Source organism: Blennius ocellaris (genome assembly GCF_963422515.1).
Source record: "Blennius ocellaris genome assembly, chromosome: 21".
NCBI classification, from domain to species: domain Eukaryota; kingdom Metazoa; phylum Chordata; class Actinopteri; order Blenniiformes; family Blenniidae; genus Blennius; species Blennius ocellaris.
Genome location: NC_137670.1, coordinates 8,119,240 through 8,142,017, shown reverse-complemented (window position 1 = coordinate 8,142,017; position 22,778 = coordinate 8,119,240). Strand labels below are relative to the sequence as shown.

At 44.5% G+C, this 22,778-nt stretch overlaps 3 protein-coding genes across 3 annotated transcripts; 2 read left to right on the top strand and 1 right to left on the bottom strand.

Moving 5' to 3' along the window:
• The first annotated feature begins 868 nt into the window (after positions 1 to 868).
• Positions 869 to 9,913, top strand: LOC308146018 (cerebellar degeneration-related protein 2-like). The gene is made up of 6 exons (XM_080517645.1): positions 869 to 1,427; positions 5,934 to 6,046; positions 6,196 to 6,344; positions 6,430 to 6,594; positions 6,666 to 6,873; positions 7,296 to 9,913. The coding sequence occupies exons 1-6, from the start codon at positions 1,349 to 1,351 to the stop codon at positions 8,061 to 8,063; spliced, it is 1,482 nt and encodes a 493-aa protein (XP_080373771.1). The 5' UTR covers positions 869 to 1,348; the 3' UTR covers positions 8,064 to 9,913.
• A 1,386-nt stretch (positions 9,914 to 11,299) lies between these two features.
• Positions 11,300 to 12,646, bottom strand: mrpl58 (mitochondrial ribosomal protein L58; the record flags this gene model as incomplete). Its single annotated transcript, XM_080516817.1, has 6 exons — positions 12,545 to 12,646; positions 12,109 to 12,133; positions 11,946 to 12,005; positions 11,741 to 11,823; positions 11,465 to 11,634; positions 11,300 to 11,384 (listed from the first exon to the last, which is right to left on the bottom strand). Exons 1-6 carry the CDS (start codon positions 12,599 to 12,601, stop codon positions 11,300 to 11,302), a joined length of 480 nt encoding a protein of 159 aa, XP_080372943.1. The 5' UTR covers positions 12,602 to 12,646.
• A 2,342-nt stretch (positions 12,647 to 14,988) lies between these two features.
• daglb (diacylglycerol lipase, beta) lies at positions 14,989 to 22,265 on the top strand. Its single transcript, XM_080516772.1, has 15 exons — positions 14,989 to 15,570; positions 15,688 to 15,839; positions 16,729 to 16,903; positions 16,986 to 17,253; positions 17,405 to 17,527; positions 17,602 to 17,729; positions 17,817 to 17,943; positions 18,341 to 18,424; positions 18,745 to 18,822; positions 18,897 to 18,977; positions 19,080 to 19,207; positions 20,207 to 20,275; positions 20,669 to 20,741; positions 20,826 to 21,079; positions 21,366 to 22,265. The coding sequence occupies exons 1-15, from the start codon at positions 15,476 to 15,478 to the stop codon at positions 21,559 to 21,561; spliced, it is 2,031 nt and encodes a 676-aa protein (XP_080372898.1). The 5' UTR covers positions 14,989 to 15,475; the 3' UTR covers positions 21,562 to 22,265.
• The last annotated feature ends 513 nt before the right edge of the window (positions 22,266 to 22,778 follow it).

Sequence of the window (22,778 nt, the reverse complement as noted above, 5' to 3'; positions counted from 1 at the left end):
TGTTTTTAGTGGTTGCACCTAAAAAGTCTTTAACAATTTATGGACGTGAACTGCAAATATGCAACACCGCCAACTTCAGTTGGATCCATCATGGAACAGATGAACCTTCAACTGAAAAATTTATATTTTAGATCAAAAATTGGAGTGGATGAAACTACATTTGGCAGTGTTATGAAGTCAGAACTGTGACAAGTATGGAGTAACAGCACCTCATTAATCTAAACATGAGCTGTTGCACAATATACTAAAATGTTCACAAATCATCTCCGACAATGTTTTGTTTGGTTTTTAATACAGAAAGCTTGATTTATTGTTATGTTCTTGCAATTTCTAGGCCAGGCACAAACAAACCCCTGGCTTTAGCCTATTCCTCTTTCGTGGTCATTCAAAGTGAAGACTATTTCTTGGTGTTTGTATTTTATAGGTGTTGGACAATGACCAAAAATAAAAAAAAATAAAATAAATGTTCCCGATCAAATGACGTCATGCGTTTTCTGTTCCGAGTTCCGAGACAACTGGAAAGCACCAACGCTTTCTCATTTGGGAGGTTGAGAAGAAGATGATGCATTCAAGTACGGTTTGAAATTTTCACCATCAACCAATTGAAAATTCCTGTCTATCTTAAAAGTAAAGGCGATTTTCGTTCTATCTTAACATTCTGTGTGTAAATAAAGACGCTGCCAACATTAGAAGGTTTAAATGAACTGTCTTCGTGCTATCAGGAGTTTCTCATCAGTGTGAATGCGGGGTTGTACCAAAGCGACGTGAGCAAGGGAAGAAGCCGAAGTGACGGATAGTTTTGAAAGCACCGTGAGCTCTCCGCTGTAAACAGGGACGGAAGCGGTTGCGACACCGCTGCCACGTCCGAGGCGAGCGGAGCGGCAGCGGCAGCGGCAGGAGCGGTCACCGCGGAGGCGTCCAGAGCGGTAGCACCGCAGCAGCGTTGAACGCGGCGGGCTGCAGGAGCGGCAGGAGCGACAGGAGCGGCAGGAGCGAACACCGCCGCAAGAGCGGTGACCGCGGCAGAGACGTCCGGTGCGAAAGCGGCAGGTGCGGTGCCCGCGCGGAGCAACAGCAGTGGTGCCCGCGGCAGAGGCGTCCGAAGCGGCAAGAGCCTAAAAGACACGGAGCATCGGGATGAACCGGCGCTGGAGGCGGTGCGGATGATGACAGAGCGGGGGAAGAGGAGGTGGGAGTGACCGAGCGGAGGAAGGAAAAGAGACAGCAGCACAACCCACGGACTTGGAAGCAGCGAGCGCCGCGCCTTCTGGAGGATCGTCCCCGGCCGGAGCGCGTGTGTCCGCGGCTGCAGTGGGAGCTCGGTGCGGGAGGCGGCGGAGGCTCATCCATGCTGAGCTCAGGGACAATGGAGGAGTTCATCACCGAAGAGGAGGAGCCGTGGTACGACCAGCAGGACCTGGAGCAGGGTAAGACGGCCGCAGCATCCCTCCTCCCGGTCATCGACGGCCTTTCCCGAACAAAGCCTCCGTGTGGAGGGGCTGGTCTCCCCCCAGATTAACCAGCTTTTCTCTCTGCAAACGGGGCCTGAGCTGTCAGCATCAGACAACATCATCCGATCACTACAATAACATGTCTGATTCCTCTTTTCAGCTGTATTTGTATTTTTTCCACACATGCTTCCTGTGGGGAATATTATCAGGAAACACTCCGTGAACTTCCAGACAATACAAAAATCTATTTATCCCTCGCAAGAATCTGTCTGTCGATCCTGTCCTTTTCTCTCCTTCTATCACCTAAAATCCCAACAGGAATAGCAGAAAGCTGCAACTTCTGCTAGTCTGCAGGTTTCTTTCTGTTAACAGATAATTTCAACCCTTTCCACTGTAAAAGATGGATGGATATTAATATAATAATGTTGAAAAAAGACCGACTGATTTCATGCACTGTGTGTTCATGCTTTGCAAATTAGAAATGACAATTTTAAGCACGAAAGAAATGTGTGCAATGTGTCTGCAGACACAGCTAATGGATAAAGTAATAAAAAGGGTCGAGTCCCAAAGGGCATCGCACATTTGTCATGATAACCGTGTACATGTTGAAAAAAAAACCCCCAAAAAACAACTGAATTCCATGCACTACACATCATCTGGCTTATTGATTCTGTTATCCCAACCAAGCCCAAGAATATCCGTTTTAGCTTCAGATTGACCAAATAAACCACATTATTGCATTATTCCATTTTTGAATGGAGGCCAGGTAAGTTAGATTCCAAATTTCCTGCATTTTCAAATGTTTGTTGTTTGAGTTACACAAAATGCTTCAGATATTTGAGGGAAATTGTGGAATAAAAAGCCAGCGCTGACTTCTAGCTTTAAATAATCCATTATCTTATCAAATCAGTCTCTCGTCAATAAATACCTCCAATTTGTATTGAGTTGGTTCTTATTGAGGTTTCATTTCTGGGGTACAAAGTCTACAAAGAAATTAGTGATCATACGCACCTCAGAACTGCTAAAACGGTGGGATTATTAGGATTTGTGGATGAATTATGATCTTATCTTTATCAGTGAGATTGAAAACCATGAATTGGTTGTTCATTGTTTTTCACGGGTTGTTTTAATATCTCTAGGGATCATTTTTACAATTCACTTAACATTGCGTCATTCCTGATTTCAATGGGATAGAAGGCACAATAGCACACTTTGACCATGTTTGAGAGAAATTAAAACAGCGTAATACTCATTTGGACAAGTATGTGGGAAAGTCGATCTAACTAATATGTCCCTAAAGTGACATATTGACGTATTTTCCTGGTTTTAAAGACCCTTTAAACCAAAGACTGAAGCCCAGTGCATGATTACATGGACAGCTGATATCGTGACCGTAAAAAGTGCCTGAAAGAAAACAGAAAGAAGGGTTTGCCGGGAGAAAGCTGAGTCCTCCTGTGCAATGTAGAGGCCGCTTATAATGTAGCTCGCGTTTCAACCCTTAAAAGTAAAAAAAAAAAAATGGGGGGATGCAGACGTGTAATTAGGATGATTCTTTGTTTGGGTCTTTTGTGTGTTTGCCCAGAGCCTCGTCTGGCTCTCAACCAAGGGGTGAATACGTGGCCCAGCCGACTCGAGGCTTGCTCGCATCACTCACATCTGATCAGAAACTCCCTCAGCTGTTCAAATGCTGCGATTGTCCGTGTTTACGTCACTTAAATAGCATTTAAGGGCAGAGACGGCAAGAGTATATAACACAGCTGCTTTGGATCATGAGGTGCATTGAGATTCTCTGCTTGTGGCCTTCAGTAATTCATTTCTGGAGGTTGAATTTTTCTTAAACCCTTTCAGTGAAGAGCTCAGGTCTGCAGCACAGGAAAAGAGGAACAGGAGAAGTCCTGTTTTCCACATTCCAGTGAATCTCACGGGCGATGTGCACTTCTGAGCTCGGCGCAGGCTGTGAAAGACATCAAGGTCCGAATGCATTCGCCTGCATCTGTGAACTGCAAATTGCAAGCTTTGTGTCTGGAGACAACCCGAGCGATCTGGAGAGTCACGTGACGTAATTACAGCCCCAGTGATTTCATCCTGTGCGGTTCAATGTGAGTTCTGTCTGGAAGCAAACAGATGAGCGTCTGTCGCTGGTATTGACTTGCAAAGTTGTTTGCGTGTGCAGTGAGTTTTATCGATCGCTTCTCATTTCCTCTCATACTTTCGCTTGGTTTTCCACTCCTCTTCCTCCTCCTCGTCTCCTCCTTTGTTATTCTTTCTTGTCGCTGAAGCCCGAGGCTCTTTCAGTCTTCACTTTGCCTCACTGGCAGCCAAATGGGAAATTGACATTTAAATGTAGACAGTAAAACAGTGTTTGAGTCGCCTGGTTTTACTTCTGCTGATGCAGCTGAATCGGCATTTTATCTACTTAAGAAATCTCACCCAGGGTATCGTTACATGATATATTGTTGTGCGCTCACAGTCTCCCTCACACATCCACATCCAATACCTTGGTATTTAAAGGGAATAAAGGCTGGCTTCCTCTGTCTGTCCACTAGTTCACAGTGTTGTTATCTAGTTTTTGGTATTAGATACATTAGTGCAGATCAAATACCTTTATGCCAAAGAAATTACACTTCACTCTCACTGGAGCTTTTTTTTTTTTCTCTCTTTTTTTTTTTCATTAATACTTTTGGTGGTAACTTATCAGGCTAAACTGTTGGTGGGCATCTTATAATCTTACAAGAAGGAAACCCTCTTTGACTGTCAGGCGAAAAACAAAGCCCTGCAAAGATTGGATATATTGGGCAGATGTTATATTTTTAGTAACTCCTCGCTCACTACAGCCATGACAGGATGTCTGTTCAGCGCTACCTGAGCAGCCCACGCGAAAGCCCCTCAGGAATTCATGAACCTGGCAACCCAAAGGGAAATGGAGGTAGTGATGCTTCGCTTGCATCTCATTAGTCCGATGAAGGTAAAGGCAGGAATGCCAAGTGAAGGAGGAGCTGTGACTAGAAAATAGAGCTTGGTTTGGGTTGGATTTATTTTTCTTAGAAGCTAATGTGCCCTTAGAACTCAGGAATGGGTTGGTTTCCTGGGAACTGTCTGAAACAAGTCTGAAGTGCAGCTACCAGTGAATATACTACTTTGTGCTAGGCCACCTTTGATAGATACAGATAATTTGGCGAAGAAGTTAGAGAAGTGAGCTTGCAGTTGGAGGTTTGGTGGTTCGAATCCCATTGCCGAAGGTACAAATCCCTTGGCAGCTCCCTTGGTGATGCATTGCAGCAGCCCAATGCACCTCCTCTCTATCGTTACAGTTAACTATTTACACGATGAGTTAAATGCTTAGAAGGAGGGAATTGATAAAGTATATCATTTGATTTACTGTAAGACTACTTTTTGGCAGATGTGCCTGCAGGTTCTTAAGTGCTGTCACTGACCCAGACGTCCATCTTCTATATCTCCCAACTGACATTTCCTGAAAGGCAGAGTACACCCTGATCAGGATGTCATTTAATGACAAATCATCAATGAAAGGCAATAACACAAAAATAAATGTTAGTTAATCGTCTGACTATTCTGTTTTTTTTTCTCTTCCCGCCTGGCGCTTAAAGCATAGATACTTTTTTTTACCATGAATTCTCTTGTGACTTGGCGTCCTCCCAGTTGGTCGCCATCGATCACTGAAATCGGAAGCAGGATTTCATGAGAAGCAACTTCATTAGCTTTTTTTTTTTCTCTTCTCCTCCCTGACAGGCCTCTTGCTGTGTCGCGCTGACTCAGGCCGAGCAATGTAGGCCAACAGTACTGCTGACTCAGAGTGCACCTCGAACAGGGGGCATGATGACAGTGACTCATCTCACTTTGAGGGTACATTAGCAGCCTGCAAGCACCAATAAAGACAGTACAGTTACTGTCAACAGATCGCTTTTGCTGCATATCTTTGAATGTGAATTTGCAAGCCTGTTGGCTCTTGTGGTAACAGAATGCCCGCAGCATCCCGGCCTGTTGAAACTCGACCTATTCCCTCAGTGGAGGTGTCTTTCCCAACAATCTTGGCACCATCGTTTGACCTTCACAGTCTGAAAGCGGAGAGAAGGAAGAGCGCCTGCTCACTCTATATCCTTCTGTTCCCATTCTATAATTGAAGGGGCCCGGTGCGGTCTGAAGTGACGTGATGGACCGTCTGATCATCCCAGACCTCGTTATAGCTTTCCCCAAAATAGAGCAGCCCATTAATCGCGATAACGCGTCTCCAAATTGTTCTTCTGCACTACGTCTTCACATGTGAGATTAACTTATTCCATTTTTCATGTCTTTTCATCTCAAGCCATCTGCTGCTATTTTTCCCTCCCTTGGTATTAATATTCATTGCTTCTTTTCCCATCCTCACCTCATTTCCCATCTCTCTCTGTCCATCCGCTTATTGAGCTGTTCGAATTGTCTTTTGTTCTCATATTTTGCCCTCTGTTTCTGCCTTGTTTCTAGACCTCCACTTGGCAGCGGAGTTGGGGAAGACTCTGCTGGAGAGGAACAAGGAGTTGGAGGACTCTCTGCAACAGATGTACATCACTAATGAAGAGCAAGTGCAAGAGATTGAGGTTTGCCCTTAGTCTTTGCCCATTAATGTGTGAATGTACTCTGCCTTTGCCCAAAGTGACTTGGGTAGTGCCCCTATGTAAGGGTGGATGATTGGTAAAGAAGCTCGATGGATGTTTATGAGTCCCTCTGCTTGTGCTTGCCCTTCCAGTACCTGTCTAAGCAGCTGGACGTCCTTCGGGACATGAACGAGCAGCACGCCAAAGTGTACGAGCAGCTGGACAGCACAGCCAGAGACCTGGAACGCACCAACCACATGCTGGTGACGGACAGCAAGACGTCGCAGCAAAAGATCGAGGGGTGAGACGAAATCCGAGGTTTTTCTTTTCGCAGTTGCCTCGTCCAAAGGCCGGTCCTCACGAAGCTTCGTGCTCGATTTTTCCAGATTAACAGGAACCATCGAGACTCTGCAGAACCAGGTGGAGTCTCTGTCTGGGCAGGTGGAGCAGCTCCGCTCCATGGAGCAGCTGCGAGTCCGCAGGGAGAAGAGGGAGCGACGCAAGACCATCCACTCCTTCCCCTGCCTGAGGGAGCTCTGCACAGCACCCAGGTAGATCAGTTATTTCCTCCACCGAGAGCAGCTGGTCGGTGATGCCAGCTAAGATTTGTCTCTGCCGTCAGGTACGAGGACGAGTTCGTAGTGGGAAGGGCCGAAAGCCTTTCTGTGGTCAACAAGCGTCCGCCGTTCGAAGAGGAGAACCAGCACCTGAGGGAGGCGGTGTCGGCCCTGCGAGCGGCGGTCCGGACGGAGAGGGGCCGGAGGGAAGGCGTGGAGAAGGAGTGTAACCTGCTGGTGGCAGAGTTCTCCCGCCTCCAGACACGAGTGCAGGTAAAAACACAGACAACAAACATTGGATAAAGTGCTTTCGGATAAAGGACAATTTAACTTTTCTGCCTCTGGAAACACGAGATGGTGACAAAGAGATGCTCTTCTTTTGGGGGGGGGGAGCTCATAATTAGTTTTTGGATTGTTTTGCAGAAAGATTCTCTGATTAGGTTGTGCAATATGTATGAGAACACACATATTTTTGTGGTAGCGGAGCAATAAGATATGCCTCTTTAGTTTAAAGTACCCCATTCCGTGCAACCCAAACAATCCACCTTTTATTAAAGGAACATGTGACTCTCAGCCTCTCGGTGGCAGTAATTTATCGACAGCTTTTTCCTCCAGACCTACACTTTCTGCAGGCGTCTCTACTAAAGATGGTGGCTACAAGCTTCAATCTTTCCTCCTAATTTCTTCACTCTCAGGATGCAGAGAGCTGCCAGGCCAGGGTTCGGGAGCTGGAGGTGGAGCTGCAGGAGCTGCAGCAGCTACGTCGCGCTCGGACTTTCCTCCTGAGCAGCGAGGACGATGGCGTGGCCCTCACGCAGACCGTCCTGAACAACACCCCCGAGACCGACACCTTCCTGGAGGCGGAGCCCAACGAGACCGGAGGCGGCGTCCGGGAGGAGACCGAAGGCGGGGGAGGCGTCGGAGGCGAGGCCTTACCCGAGTCCAGCCCCGTGAGGAAGAGCTGCAGCGACACGGCGCTCAACGCCATCGTGGCCCGGGACGCGTCGGGCCGCCGGAGGGGCAGCTACGCCCTCCACGCCAACAGCGTGCGGAAGCGGGGCATGTCCATCCTCCGGGAGGTGGACGAGCAGTACCACGCCCTGCTGGAGAAGTACGAGGAGCTGCTGGGGAAGTGCCGGCGCCACGAGGAGAGCATGTGTCACGCCGGCGTCCAGACGTCCCGCCCCGTCTCCCGCGATCCGTCCATGAAAGACTGCGCCATGGGTACAACCCCGGCCCCTCCCCCAACCCCCACCCAGTCGCCCTCCACCCCCGAAGCCATCGAGAGCATCAGCAAGCAGGTGGAGGCGGTGGACAAGCGGCTGGGCCAGAACACTCCCGAGTACAAGGCTCTTTTCAAGGAGATCTTCTCTCGCATCCAGAAGACCAAGATGGACATCAAAGCGACCAAAGCTGCAAAATCCAGCAAATCTGGGAAATCTGGCAAATCTAGTAAACACTAAATTTACACTGAGATGATGATGATGATCAGAGTTGGTATTCCAGTGTTGAAGTTCTTGAGTGTATGAACAAAAGGGCCTAGTTCAGGACGACAGTTCGGATCAGAAGGTCTGGGAAAAGAATCTGATTAGCATGTGGTTTGTTTCTGAAGCTAAGCAGCCCATATACCAGAATATTACCTACATAGTCCTCCAGTCAGTGTACCAGCTGAATCCAAACTGGCTTCACTGCCTCAATACCTTCCACGTCCCTATAACGCCGCCGTGGCAGTTTTGCTTCTCAAAAGCTTCACGGGTGCACTGTAGGCTCAAGCTAATTCCACAGAAAAGTATAGAAAAGCGCATGGGACACGAATAGAACTCCCAATCTAATATTAACATGTACTGTGTAGTGTCAGTTATAAAGGACTTTACTAACATTTGTGTACGTACGATAGGACAAAGGTTGATCTCGCGACTCTAAAGCCACAGAATCGCTTTCTAGTGTAATCGTCATTATAAACTAACAGTGCTCAAAATTTGACCGAAGTTCTTTGTGTTGTTTATAAGCTCGGTTGTTCTTATTTTAAGTTTCCAGGCACGCAGACCTTTAAGGGATCCAAGGCAGAAAAAGTGATTCAACCTTTAATCCTCGTTTACGTGACAACGCAACCTGAAACCCAACAAATGTTTTTGGTTTTCAGTTGCGGGGTAAACGGGGCTTTAGTTGGATTGTGACGGTCCTGTTTCTCCAGAATCAATGTAATCATGACAGAAGCAATGCAGAGAGAGAGAAGAAGAAGTATAAAGATGGAGATACGCTGTGATGTGAGTCAGTTTGAGGTTGAGAAAGGGTTGAGGTTTGGTCCCTCACCCAGGAAGTTGGTATTCGAGTACTGCGTGAATATGTAAGTACACTGTCGGGTTTTGGTTTTTGGATGTCAAGTAGGTAAGAAATTATAGGAATGTAGGTAAATATAGCTATTGTGCGGATGCATAATTAATTAGTTTATTTAAGTAAATTGTAGATTTAGCTTTCGAGTTTTGAATTTATTAAGAGTGTCTATTCCAGTAAAGCTGCTGTCTCTAAGAGAAGTTGCTAAGGACAATCTCTTCAGGTGGTTGTTTTCACTCTTTCTGGGCATTAGGATGATTTTAGATTGTCGCTGACACTTCTGGAACCTTTGGGGACAATTTCTTTTTCTTTTTTTTTCATATGAGTTTTTCTTCATGGATAGCCACACAGTAACCGCTTAAGGCTTCAAACCAGGGCTTTAACCAACACCCAGCAGTCTTACCAAACTATAACCTGCAACATGTTGCACCTTTTTGACAATATACAATACCTATGCCTTTCTCTCCGGGTGAACTCCTGAAATTTTTTTGTTATAATGAATGTTGTTTATAGCGACGACGAACTCCAAACCTTGTTCACGGGGACCCGGCACGCTATGACGGACGCCCGCCTGCTACTATACTGGAAAACTGCAGTGTGTAAAGTGCATTTTGAGGATTGGCTCCTCAGACGGACTAATCGGAGGTGGTGTGTGTTAGCGTAGACAGAAACATGCCAAATCAAGAGCCTGTCGTATAATCTGAAGACTCCTCTGGATTTCTGTACTGTAACGTCTTACCTATTGCACTTGAAAATGTCTGATGCCTCTTTTTTTGTTGCATATTTAGACTTGCATTTGTATTTATTTGTGTCCTTTTTGCTTTTTTTTTTACTTTTACAGTGCCTATGTGTGAATGTCGATAACATAATGTCAAAATATTTAATTTGCTTCTATCATCCAGTTTAAATCTGTGTATTATTTGTTTACAAGACGTCACCATTAAAGTGATATCATAATAAAAAGCATTCATATAACGCATCCTGTGTTGTTGACTTCACTATTATATGATGCACTTTAAAATCACAGGATGTAACAGCAGTGAAATATTTTTATATCTGGTGGAAAGAAAATTTACAATGTAAGAAAACTATATTACTTAAATGCTAATTCACAATATGAGGTACATGTATAGTTACTCATCACATGTGGGCATTCGTCAAACCTATTTGATTTTTATGGAACAATATTTGATATATTAACAATTAAAATATGAGACATTATAGCACAAATTATTGTCTTTAAAACACTAAATCGTAACAAACCTTGCTGCTGTCTGTATTCTAACAGTATTTAAAAAAATAGAAATGCTAATAAAATGTATTTACCTATTTAAACTTGTGCCATCTGTTACTGATAATTCAGAAACACGTTCAGGGAAACACAGCTGTCTCACATCAATACAAATCTGCATTTAATGCATCTGCATTGAATTGCAACAAGCTTTCAACCCATAAAAACCTTTTGTTATGTGAGTGCGCCTATTTATTGCTAATGGTTGCAGCCTTACAAGTGGTAGAAACGTGACATCAAGGAGTGAGTGAAATGAACCTTATTTGTTTCGCTTACTTATTTCGTTTGTTTTTATTGGGTGTGATCACCATCCGTGATTTGCGCTACGCTAAAAACAGAGAAAAGGCTGAAAAAAAGTAAACTTATAAATCATAGACTATCTATGGGTAGATATTTGTAGCAACTGTATGTTGCATATAGTCATCCTGACCGCGTGGCCTAATGGATAAGGCGTCTGACTTCGGATCAGAAGATTGAGGGTTCGAGTCCCTTCGTGGTCGCATTTTGAAACCGAGGAAATTTTTTGGACGTTTTGTTGTGATAAATGCGATTTGGACTTCACGCCAAATCAAACACGAGCACTAACTTATTGTCGGACGACTGATTGGCTTATTGTTTTGCTAGTCAAGGACACAACACAGCTATATGGAAGACGGCCGGCTAACTTACACGTTATGCTAGCCTAGCTTTGGTAGTGTTGACGGCACGGCGCATTCAGAAAGTCATATATTGCCTTCAAAAGCACAACGCGACACCGGAATGCACGTATAGATTTACATAAAGACATAAAACGCTTACAAATTACGTCAATACATTATTTATAAACTTTTAATGTGGTCGATGGCCACTATGGAGCAGAGTGGCGCAGCGGAAGCGTGCTGGGCCCATAACCCAGAGGTCGATGGATCGAAACCATCCTCTGCTATTTTTACTCTTTTCATATCGGTGCTATTCTAATTATTAAGCTGTATTTATTGACGCTGCTGAATTACAGAAAGAAAAGAGATATACATATATATAAAAAGTTCTTGATTTATTTTAAGAGACAAAGTAATTATTAATAATTCGAGATAGTCAGTCGAAATCCACTCTTCTGCTGTGTTTGGTGGCCGAATGGATCTTCTTCTGCTTGAGTCGCTCCTTGTTCCTCTTCTCTAACCTGCACGACACATTTCACATGATGAAAAGGCACACCTGTGATGACCAACACACATAGTGTGTATTTTAAGGTGAGACTACCTGGCCGCCCGGAGAGCAACATCTTCTTCTGTTGGCTCATGAGGCTTCTCACTGGCCTCGGTTATGATGGCGGAGATCTTCTCCACACAATCTGTGAGGTTCCTCTGTTGACTCCTGCTCAGCTCAGAGGTCACCAGCAGCTCCCCAGCCTTATTGATACGGTTCTTGTTCTGTGGAGTCAGTTTCATGAAAATCAGGAAGAGAGAAATCAGCACACAGTGGATTTAAGGTATATTTATGAATCTGGGAACCAGTTGGTTTTTTTTGTAAACAAACCTTTTCGAGGATTTTTAGCCGAACATCTTCTGGGAGCCAGTCCGCCGTTCGTACGTGAAATCGAACTTCTGCTTTTGTGTTGACTGCAAGTTGGTCAGAATAAATATTATTCTTCATTCCTTTTCAACAGAAGCACTCATACAAAGCAGATTTTGAGTTAATGATATCAGCAGATGCATTGCACATGAAAAATGGATCGCATTACCTTTATTTACATGTTGACCTCCAGGACCACCACTCCTGCTGTAGGACACCGTCAGACGTTCTGCCACCAAATAAAAAAAAAAAAGAAGACGTATAATAAGAGACACACAATATACGATGACAGTTTACGACAGCATTTCAAAAATGGGGAAATACTTATTTACCCACTGGAACTTGCACATGAGTGTCCTAGAAAAGACGAGAAATCGTGTTAATTTGGAAGTGTGATGCTTTTTAAGAGTTCCAATAATCTAGCAGGAGGATGGAGGAATGGAAAAATTAACCCATCCCACAATTAACGTATTGCATTTGCACGACAAGTTACAGTTTTTTAATTTTTTGGCTGCTCATGTGACTGATACACACACCGGTACACACCGTGTTGTGACCACTAGATGTCACTGTATGATCAATGTAAGTTACTGCAGTAACAGAAAAACCTGAATTTCTAATGTAGTTGATTGACAGAAAACACAACAGAATGATCAAATGTGCACCAGAAAATAGAAAGACCGGAACAGAAAGAGTTTATAGTGTGTAAGAAACTTGTGAAGCTGTTTCCTAGACTTCCACCTTTACGCCTACACTTCCATCTCTCACCTCTGCATCTGTCCCTCTGCTCCCGTAAAAAGCGACCGACCCCCACGTGCTGTCCATGCGTTTTAACGCGTTTCTCCTCGGTCTTACGTGTGGCAAAATAACGTGTTTTATTCCCGCAAGGCGAGAAAGTAAATAACAACTGTGTGCAGCGGGCGCAGCCATCTTTGAATTACGTCATCACGTACGGTGGGGACACAAACGTTTCACGTAAGGTTGCAAAAGTCCTGATTTGTCCTTTTCTTTTACGCTTTACGCAGTAAGATCGCTCGAACAACATCTTAACTGCGTATATACGGGCGAATAAAATGGAAAAAAAAAACATAACTTAGGTTCCACCGAGATTTGAACTCGGATCGCTGGATTCAGAGTCCAGAGTGCTAACCATTACACCATGGAACCACATGCTTACCACACAGAATCTACTCTTTATGAAGAAAATTCTCTGTTGTATGAAAAAGTAAACGCGTATGGATCGCAATAATACTAATGGTAATGATAATACATAATAATATGCAATATTACTAGAAATCCATACACTATATAATTTATATACATTACACATACTATATACACATACGAAATATTACACGAGATATACGTACATACATTAATTTTATATTACATTGTTAATATAACATTTTTCATCTTTATTTTTTGAGTACAGTCGTCATAATAAAAGAGCAAATTAACGTAACCTATTGTTGCATACAATATTGCACATGCACGCACCAATAAAAACAGTATATAAGTCTTCTATCGAGTGGGCACATTGTGATCGGAGAATAAATAATGCTCATTAAACCGTAATCCACCGACGGTTCGTGATAACGTTCCGTGAGCAGAATGAAAAGCGAAGCGAATTCAGTTAAATATTCCGCGTACAGTCCAAGAAGTAATATAGATGTTTGCATACAAGTATATATGTATGCATACAGGACATATCGATAAAGATGTCTACCTATAGATATATACATTTATATTTGAATGTGAACTGCCTTCGATTTTTTTCGGGATTCATAATAGTGCAATTATGAATTATGAAGTAATTATGATATTAGGAGCGACTATGACGGTAGTATGACAACACGAAATTGAATTAGACTTAGGGAAAATAACAATAATTAACTCACTGGACCTACCTCTTAGTTTTCTTCACTTTTCCTCTCCTCCTGGAATGTTCTGCAGCGCACATCTCACGGAGGCGGAGTTTTGATGACATAACGTGTGTGTACCACGTGACCCGTTAGGACCTGTTAGGACTGCGTTTGGATATGTTAGGACTTTGTTAGGACTTTGTTAGGACTTCATTAGGACTTGGTTAGGACTTGTTAGGACTTTGTTTGGGCTTGGTTAGGACTTGGTTAGGACTTGTTAGGACTTGTTAGGACTTTGTTAGGACTTGGTTGAGTCACAGGCCTCCAACGGGTTATTTTGAGTTAAAGAACTTTTATTATGCTGGCTTAGCCGAGCCTTTTGTGTTGTTTATTGGTGACAATCATTTTTGTTTTTGTTTATAATAAAGTAAGACATTATTTGGTCACTTTTAAAATGGTTCCTGTGTGACATTGTTTGATGAAACTGGCTTTTCAAGGGTTGAAAGTCCAGAAACATGAATCACTTATACTCAATTTATTGCTACTGTTTCATTGTGTTCTCAGTTTTTAGTCCATCCAAACTAATATCATGATGATTTACTGAGTTTTCTAAAAGAATACACAATCTAGTCACAGGGTGATTGATGGTTACATTATCGTTATCGTTATAATTATTATTTTAATATAATATAAATAACTTTTTCTTTTTCTTCTTCTTCTTCTTCTTCTTCTACTTCAGCTATACTTCTACTTATTGTTATTATTATTATTATTATTATTATTATTATTATTATTATTAGACTCAATTATAATATATAATATATTTTATAATAATAAAACGTGATAAATCTCAAAGACAGACCTTATTTCTTTAATAAAAAATACAATCCCTCACTGATGGTTTTTGTGGCATTGTCTTTTATTTCATTCTGTACATATATGCAAATGGTCTCATAAGAGTCCTTGGTGGTTCTCTTGTGCCAGAATTTACGCCTCCTGGTAGGCCTACTGGTAAGTTACTGCAGGAAGCATCACCAGGCACATAACTCTTTCTAAACAAAAATAATTACAAGTAAAATACATTTAAAAAAAATACTTTTTCATTCTTTTGACAAACAAATATAAGTGTAACAAAGAAAACAATCCAAGTGCATTATCTTTCGTTATGATACAAAAAAAAAAAGATTTATTTAGACGTGAGCTTCAAACTGGTGATTTTCCCTCTAGCCATCAGGAGCAGTCAGGAGAGGGTGGTGTTTTATGGAATACTTCCATAGTTTGCACATAAAAAAGACGGAACTTATTTTTGTATTTCCGGAGGGGAAGCCATTTGCAGACGGACACTTCGCGTTCTAGCAAAACAATGCAGAACGTTTTCTAACATGAAGCAATTTTTCATAATATCAAAGCTTTTAACAGTCAAAATCGACGCGACACGTTATTGAACATGCTACCGTGTCACTAGCACACCGACACTGGCGTCTGTCGGACGGATTCCGCGGTTTGTTTTTCTCGGAATATATTTAGCTCGATAGCTAATGTCAGATGCTAATCACGTAACGCACTGCTAGCTCCGTTTAAACCGCATTAACTGACCCTAACTTCAGTTACTAACACTAACTGCACCCTGCGGGACACCACGCAGAACCTAAATCGGTAAACCAGCTCACACCGAGAGGCTACGGATGCAGCCCGGGGGATGAGGCGTGGAGACGATTCGGTGTGACGGGAAGTCATGTCTGACGTGAAGAGTGTATTTCACAAGAGGGGAGTCCCCGCATGAAAGCCTCGAAGAGGCCGAGTTCACATCACATCGCGGTCCGCTTCATCTACCACAATGCCTGGGATGGTGGTGTTCGGTCGGCGCTGGGGTATAGCCAGCGATGACCTGGTGTTCCCCGGATCCGTGGAGGTGTTCTTCCGCGTCCTCTGGTAAGATCTGTCCCGTTATCTCTTTGTCAGTGTGATCACACACACAAACTCGCTGCACGATCACGGAGCCGCTCAACAATCACTCTTCACTACGCTGTCTTCCTCTATTTCTTTCAGGTGGATTGGCACCATGACCCTGTTCTCTTATCACAATGGTCACTTCGATTGCAACGGGAGAGGAGTTCTTCACACCTACCTGGTTGGACTGTTGGTGGTGCTGGCCCTCATCATCCTCTCTCTGTGTGCCATCATCTATGTCAGTGCCCAAGGTGAGAAATGTCGCCTAATATTCTTAATCTGCACCACAACTTAGAAAGATATCATGCAAATCGTTCTCTGTCTGTGTGGATTCTGATCATTCTGGTTCAAGAGTCATGAAAACCCCCGGGATCTCAAATGATAAGATTGTTAGATTAAAGTTGTCTTTTTCTTTTATTCATTTGCACAAAAATAGAATAACTATGGCGCAGAAAAGGTTTTGAAGCAGGAGAGGAAAAACAAAATCATCTCCATCAAGTCATTTAAACATGTAGCGTCTTTAAAAACCTTTTTTTTTAACAGAAGGGGCTGCAACAACAGATCATTTCTGCACCATTGTGGGTTTGAGTAGAGCAGGGGTGTCAAACAATGAGGCGCCGATCTGGCCCTCCAAACCACCAAGAAAATTGTAAAAAAAAAAAAAATAATAATAATAAAAATGGAAAGAAAGCATTGATTTTTTTTTTTTTTTAGAGAGATTGCCGTTAAGTGAGCTGCCACTGTGTCAAAATCCAGGTTATTCTCTTGATAATGCAATGCAGGAAATGCAGCTGCAAGTCAGTTCCTGCCTTGTGAAACTACCGGGAACCTTCACAACTGCACATACAAGAGCCATTCCTCAGCATGAGAACAGGTTAGAACTTGCGTGTGGATGAAGAGCCAGAACTCAAAACCAAAACAGATCGTTTCGTTTGATCTCAGTGGAAACATGCTTTAGAGTGCACTTCGTCTTTCACCCAGCGTTAGATGGGCGTTACCTCCAACACTTCATATCACACCGAGGCGCAGTGATGATCAAGTTGCTTTGGAGTGGGACGATTTGTAAAAAAAAGAAATCTCGAGTGTAATGCTCCTACTTGTTGTTTCAGAGGTTCTGCTTTGTTGTCGTCGTCGTCATAGGAACCATCACCAACCCCGGCCCACGGCGCTCCATGCCCGTCCTGGTGTACCTGCGAGCCGTTCTTTACCTGCCCGAGCTGGTGTGGGCCTGCATGGGGGCGGTGTGGGTGTCCGACGACAGCCGGGGCTGCGACCCCGCCACAGTGGGCTCCGTCATAGCAGCAGTGGTCGCCAGGTGGGCCGTCAAACCCCTCGCCCGTCTGTCTTCGGGAAGAAGTGGACTATTTTCCCATCCCCTCTTTCTCGTCGACCCACAGCTGGATCATCCTGCTCTTCACTGCGCTGGGCGTGATTTTCGTCTTCGACCCGCTGGGCAACCCCCGTCCTCAGCCCGCGGCCGCCGAGCCGCTGGGGGTCCGGCACATGCAGAGCAGCGAGGGCACCCAGTTCCTGTCCACCGCCCGCTCGCTGGCGGTCAAAGTGTGGGAGAGCCGGCTGCGGCTGCTGTGCTGCTGCCTGCCGCAGGACGAGAGCCACCGGGCGGCGTTCTCCAGCATCGCGCAGCTCTTCACCGGATTCTTCTCCGTAAGAGACGCCTGCTGCTCGTGCACATAACACACACACACACACGCACACACCGGATCAGAACACCGGCTTCATATTTCAATCTGATCGCACCATGAAATAAACAGACTTTGAGAAATCACACGACTCCCTGTACGTGTCGACCCCGCAGGACACGGACCTGGTGCCCAGCGACATCGCGGCCGGGCTGGCTCTCCTGCACCAGGAGCACGACAAGATGGAGCGGAGCAGAGACCCGGACCTCGTGGTCCCACACAGCCCGTCCTCTCCAGTGGTGAGTGTCCCGTCGTGCAGGGAGCGCACAGCTCTCAAACCGCGTGGCCAAACGAGGTTCCATTCCTTGCGAAGGGCGAAGACCTGGAGGTGGAGTTGGAGAAAGCCGCTCACTGCATGCAGTTTGCCGCAGCGGCTTACGGCTGGCCCCTGTACATCTACTCCAACCCCCTCACCGGACCCTGCAAACTCAGCGGAGACTGGTGAGATGCCGTCGAGAGGAGCCTCGCCGGTAAAGTTGAAAGCCCCCCCCGACCTTCTCCACAAGTTCTCTTGTCTGTGCCGGTCAGCTGTCGCAGTCGGGCGTCCGAGTACGAGATCGTGGGAGGAGACCACCTGGGCTGCCACTTCTCGTCCATCCTGCAGAGCACAGGCCTGCAGTACAGAGACTTCATCCACGTCAGCTTCCACAACCAGGTCAGACGACCAGAAATACTGCAGTCTGTTGGGGATCGGAGGCTCCGCTTACACGACGTTTCCAACAGTCCGCCTCCGTCTCCATTGAAACGACAGAAAACGCATGTGTGAAAAACAGTGGAGAACTCCTCTTTTCTATAACACGCCAACTTGCCATTGTTAATGTTTATAGCTTATTGCTCTCTGCATGCCCTTATGTGCACAAAAACAACCAACGCCGCCACCTTGTGGCTTGGTGTGCTCACTGCATCGCGTTCAGCATTTCGGGTGTTTCTTTGTAAACAAACGTTATTTTCCAAATTTTGCCTTGTAAATGAAACTTTTACTAAAGCGAAAATGCAATTTTTACTTGAAATGTGGTTTGAAGGGAGCCTGAATGAGAACGATTGTGTTGCAGATCTATGAGATCCCCTTCTACGTGGCCCTGGATCACAAAAGAGAGGCTGTTCTGGTGGCTGTCAGAGGAACGCTGTCATTGAAGGTGAGTCTGGACCCCCAATGGAATCAGTATTTGAGTCAACTCGATCGGGGCCTGAATGTCTTGTGAGCTCCTCCTGGTCAACACTGGCCAATGACAACCTGTTGACCCCCCCTCATTCAACCAATTCCAGGGATTTGTAGAGCCTGGGTGGATGTTTAAGGTCTCTCCCTGCTGCAACATCCCTGATTGCAATGAGACGCTCCTCTCTGGGCTTTCTTAGAGCTCCGTGACTCCATTCTGCTGTGTTGAAGCAGGAGACGTCTAAAACATCCAGGACCACGTTTGGACATCACTGACGTCCTCATGTCCCCCCCCTGCAGGACGCCCTGACAGACCTATCTGCCGACTGCGAGAACCTCCCCATCGATGGAGTACTCGGCGCCTGCTACGCCCACAAGGTAAGAGTCCGCCTCGGGCAGTACAGGTCATTTTTTTTTAATGTTTGCTGATGGCTCAGTGTGTCTCCCTGCAGGGAATTTCCCAGGCGGCGGACTACATCTACAAGAAACTGATCAACGACGGCATCCTGAACCAGGCTTTCTCCATCGCGCCGGTAAGAAACGTCACCCGGGTCGGATCAGGGTTTGTTTTCCAGGTTTATTCCGAAGCCTGTCATGATTTACATGGTTATTCCGTCTCCTCCTGGTGTTGGTAGGAGTACAAGCTGGTCATCACCGGCCACAGTTTGGGAGCTGGCACGGCCTCAGTGCTCGCCATCCGCCTGAGAAACTCCTTCCCCACCCTGCAGTGCTACTCCTTCTCTCCACCAGGGGGCCTCCTGAGGTAACGCAGACAGATCTGAGACGTTTCTGAATAGAGCTGAGACATAATAAGTAATCTGTGTGCAATGTTTTCTGCTGTTGTTCTTTATATATATTCCTCACAAGGGATATATATGTCTCTTACTGAATTTAAGATAAGTTGTAAGAATTTCATATTTCTTATAATTTAAAATAACCCCCCCAAAAAATTATGAATTCAAAATACATTAAAAAAAAACAATGTTAAATGTCGTTGAAGTACTTAAATGTATTTCAAAAAACCTTTAATATATTTTAAATGTGAAACATAACATCTATTACATGCATTTTAATTTTAACCATAAAAACATAAAACCTTGAACATATTTCAAATTAACTGTGACACATACATAAGAATAAATACTCAACTCAATACAAAATATTAATATTAGTATGTATTAAGAAGAAAACCTGAGATCCTTAAAATGTATCTTGGGTAAAACAACCATAATAACTAAAATCCTCTATGTTCAAAATAACACGCTCTAGTTGGAATTAAATATTTTTGACAAAAATTGTCAAACATATTTTAAATAATATCTCTTCATGTGAGACCTGAACTATAAACTTAAAATACGTTCAGAAGTAAAACCTTAAAAGCAAATCGAATTCCAGTTTCACAGATTATATGTCAAAGTGACTCCATATAATGTTATTTATTCTTTTATGATAAAGTTGGTGCTATTGGCTGACGGTGTCACATGACCCCTGAAAAAAGTACTCATTACTGTAGCTGCTGTAGTTACATAGTCATAAAGCACATATAAATGTAAATGATCACTCCTGTTCTTCCAGATTGAGATTGCACAGAAAGAAAAATACTGTAAAAAAATGCTTCACTTTGTGTGTGTGTGTGTTCCTCTCTCGTGTGTGTGTGTGTGTGTGTGTGTGTGTGTGTGTGTGTGTGTGTGTGTGTGTGTGTGTGTGTGTGTGTGTGTGTGTGTGTGTGTGTGTGTGTGTGTGTGTGTGTGTGTGTGTGCAGTAAAGCCTTGGCTGATTACTCCAAAGACTTCGTGGTGTCGGTGGTTCTGGGGAAGGATCTGGTTCCCAGGTGAGAACAATAACGTGAGTTTGTTGGCAGCGCAACAGAGACTGGTGGAGCCCGACGCTCTGCCTGCTCTGAGCTTCTCTACATTAGATGTACACATATCTTTAAAAAAAAAAAAAAAAAAGCTACTTCTGAGAACCTGGGGTTCCATGACAACAGGGCTCGGAGCCGCTGAAAACGCAACTTTTTGAAAACGCTCCAACTCCGTCTCCACGGAAACAGTGGCAACTTTAGGTTTTTGAAAACACTCCGTCTCCGTCGGAACTGGGAAAAATACAACTTTTCTAATGTGCCCCCAATGCTGACCATGTGGAAACTTTTTGAACATGCTGCTATTGCTCATGTGCACCACTGCCTTAGCAAAAAGTTCACCCTGTCACTCTTTTTTTTTGACAGACTGAGCATTCCCAACATGGAGGACCTGAAGAGACGAATCCTTAAAATAGTGTCAAATTGCAACAAACCCAAAGTAAGAAGCCCAGACATCAGCACTGCGTAGTGTAACGAGTTTTTTTAATTTATTGATTTATTTATGTTCCCGTGCGTGCCGCAGTACCGCATCCTCCTGCAGGGGTGCTGGTACGAGCTGTTCGGAGGAGACCCCGACGACTTCCCCACCGAGATGGACAACCGGCGGGAGGAGGAGCTCAGCCAGCCGCTGCTCGGCGAGGAGTCGCTCCTCATCCGCAACTCGTCGTCCTATCACAGCCTGGCGTCGGACGACTCGCCGGCGCACGCCGCCACGCACCTGCCCCTCTTCCTGCCCGGACGCATCCTGCACATCACGGAGGACGGGCCGTCGCGGAGGTGAGCCCAGCCGCCGGTTAATGACGGGAAGCTCAACGAATGAGGGACCTGCTCGATTTATTTTTTTTTTTTTAATTTGGGTTCTAGTAGAGGACTCGTCAAGACTTTACGGGTTTTTAATATTCACAACTGTTGTACAGATTTCAAGGACAAAGATTGACGTCGACATACAGACCATCTTGGTCCTATCTGTTTCTGTACAGAAGTATCAAACCCTGCTCTTGTCTTGAAAATGTGTTTCCGCGAGGAAATAAATAGTTCCTCCTCCCCCCCGTCTCCCTCTCAGGACGTGCTTCTCCACGGTGCGGTACCGCGCGGACTGGTCCACTGAGATGTCCTTCCGGAGCATCGTGATCAGCCCCCGGATGCTTACGGATCACATGCCCGACGTGCTGCTGCGAGCGCTCCACAGCCTGACCTGCGAGCGGCCGTACTCGCTCTGCCCCTCGCAGGCGGGCGGCAGCCAGCACCACAGCGTCTGAAGATCGGCCGCGCGCGTCCCCTCTGGAACAGAGACGGCGTCCAACAGTCTCCGAGCCAAAGAATATGGCTTTCAAGACATTCATTTGCATCTGATTGTACGTAGAACCAGAGAAACTCGCCTAACGTCTGAGCGGGGAAAAAAAACAAATGTTGTTGCACTTTTTTGATTATTTATTTGAAACAATGTGATTTATTTCTACTTTACAAGCAACTTTTAATGCCATAATCTCTTACGAATGTGCGTTGTGTTCAATATCTGCCAGTTTTACTGTGATGTCAGTGTAGCAACCCCCCCCTCCCCCCCTGTCGTTTGTGTTTGTGCGTTCGGTGAAACCGCCATCCTCCTCTCGTCTTCCTATAGGACGTCCATATGGATGAAATGCACCCTCAGCTGTCGTTAACCCGTCTTGTGTTGAACCTGCGGAGACTTCAGGGTGAACAGTGCCTATGCATTACAAAAACAAAAACAAAACACTTAAGCGGGGTGTGTTTACACGAGCTGGAATAGTGCATGTGTTTGGTGTAAACATTACCTGGGTGAGGACGATTGTACATTTCTGTGGGCAAAAAAAAAAAAAGTTTACTTGCCATGGACACATCTTTTTTTTTTTTAAATACATGTAACATGAAAGTTTGAATCAGCCTGCGTGATGATTTCAGCATCAAACCATTAAATGCAAATAAAAAGCATTATTGAAGCACACTTTTATTCTTTCTTGCAGTTTTTGTGAAAGTCCCCAGTTATGTTCATGTGACAATCATGTTTTTGGACTGGAAGAACATGGAAAGCCCACACAGAACCCCAGGCTTGGCCAAAAATTTAAATATCCATCTTTTGAAGCTAATTGAAGGAGGCATACAATAATATAATGCTTAATCTGAATATATAATATATATAATCTCTACGGATTAGTTCGAGTTTTTTTTTTTTACTCCAGCCTCTTTTTAGCCTGTGACGTACCCACATGTGGCACGTTCACGTGATCCTCGTAAACTTCGAAATTATATGGAGGTCAACCTACATTAAACGCAGCAAAAAGTTTCTCTGCAACATGTTTGAGAAAAAAAAAGTTCAATCCTATTTTGGTTGGATTTTGATTGATTGATGTAAGCGTGGGCGGATAGTTTTTTTCTTCTTTTTAGACCAGTTTCCGACAAATTCTTCTCCGCCCCTTAAAAATGAAAATCACATGGCAGCATCCATATATATATATAA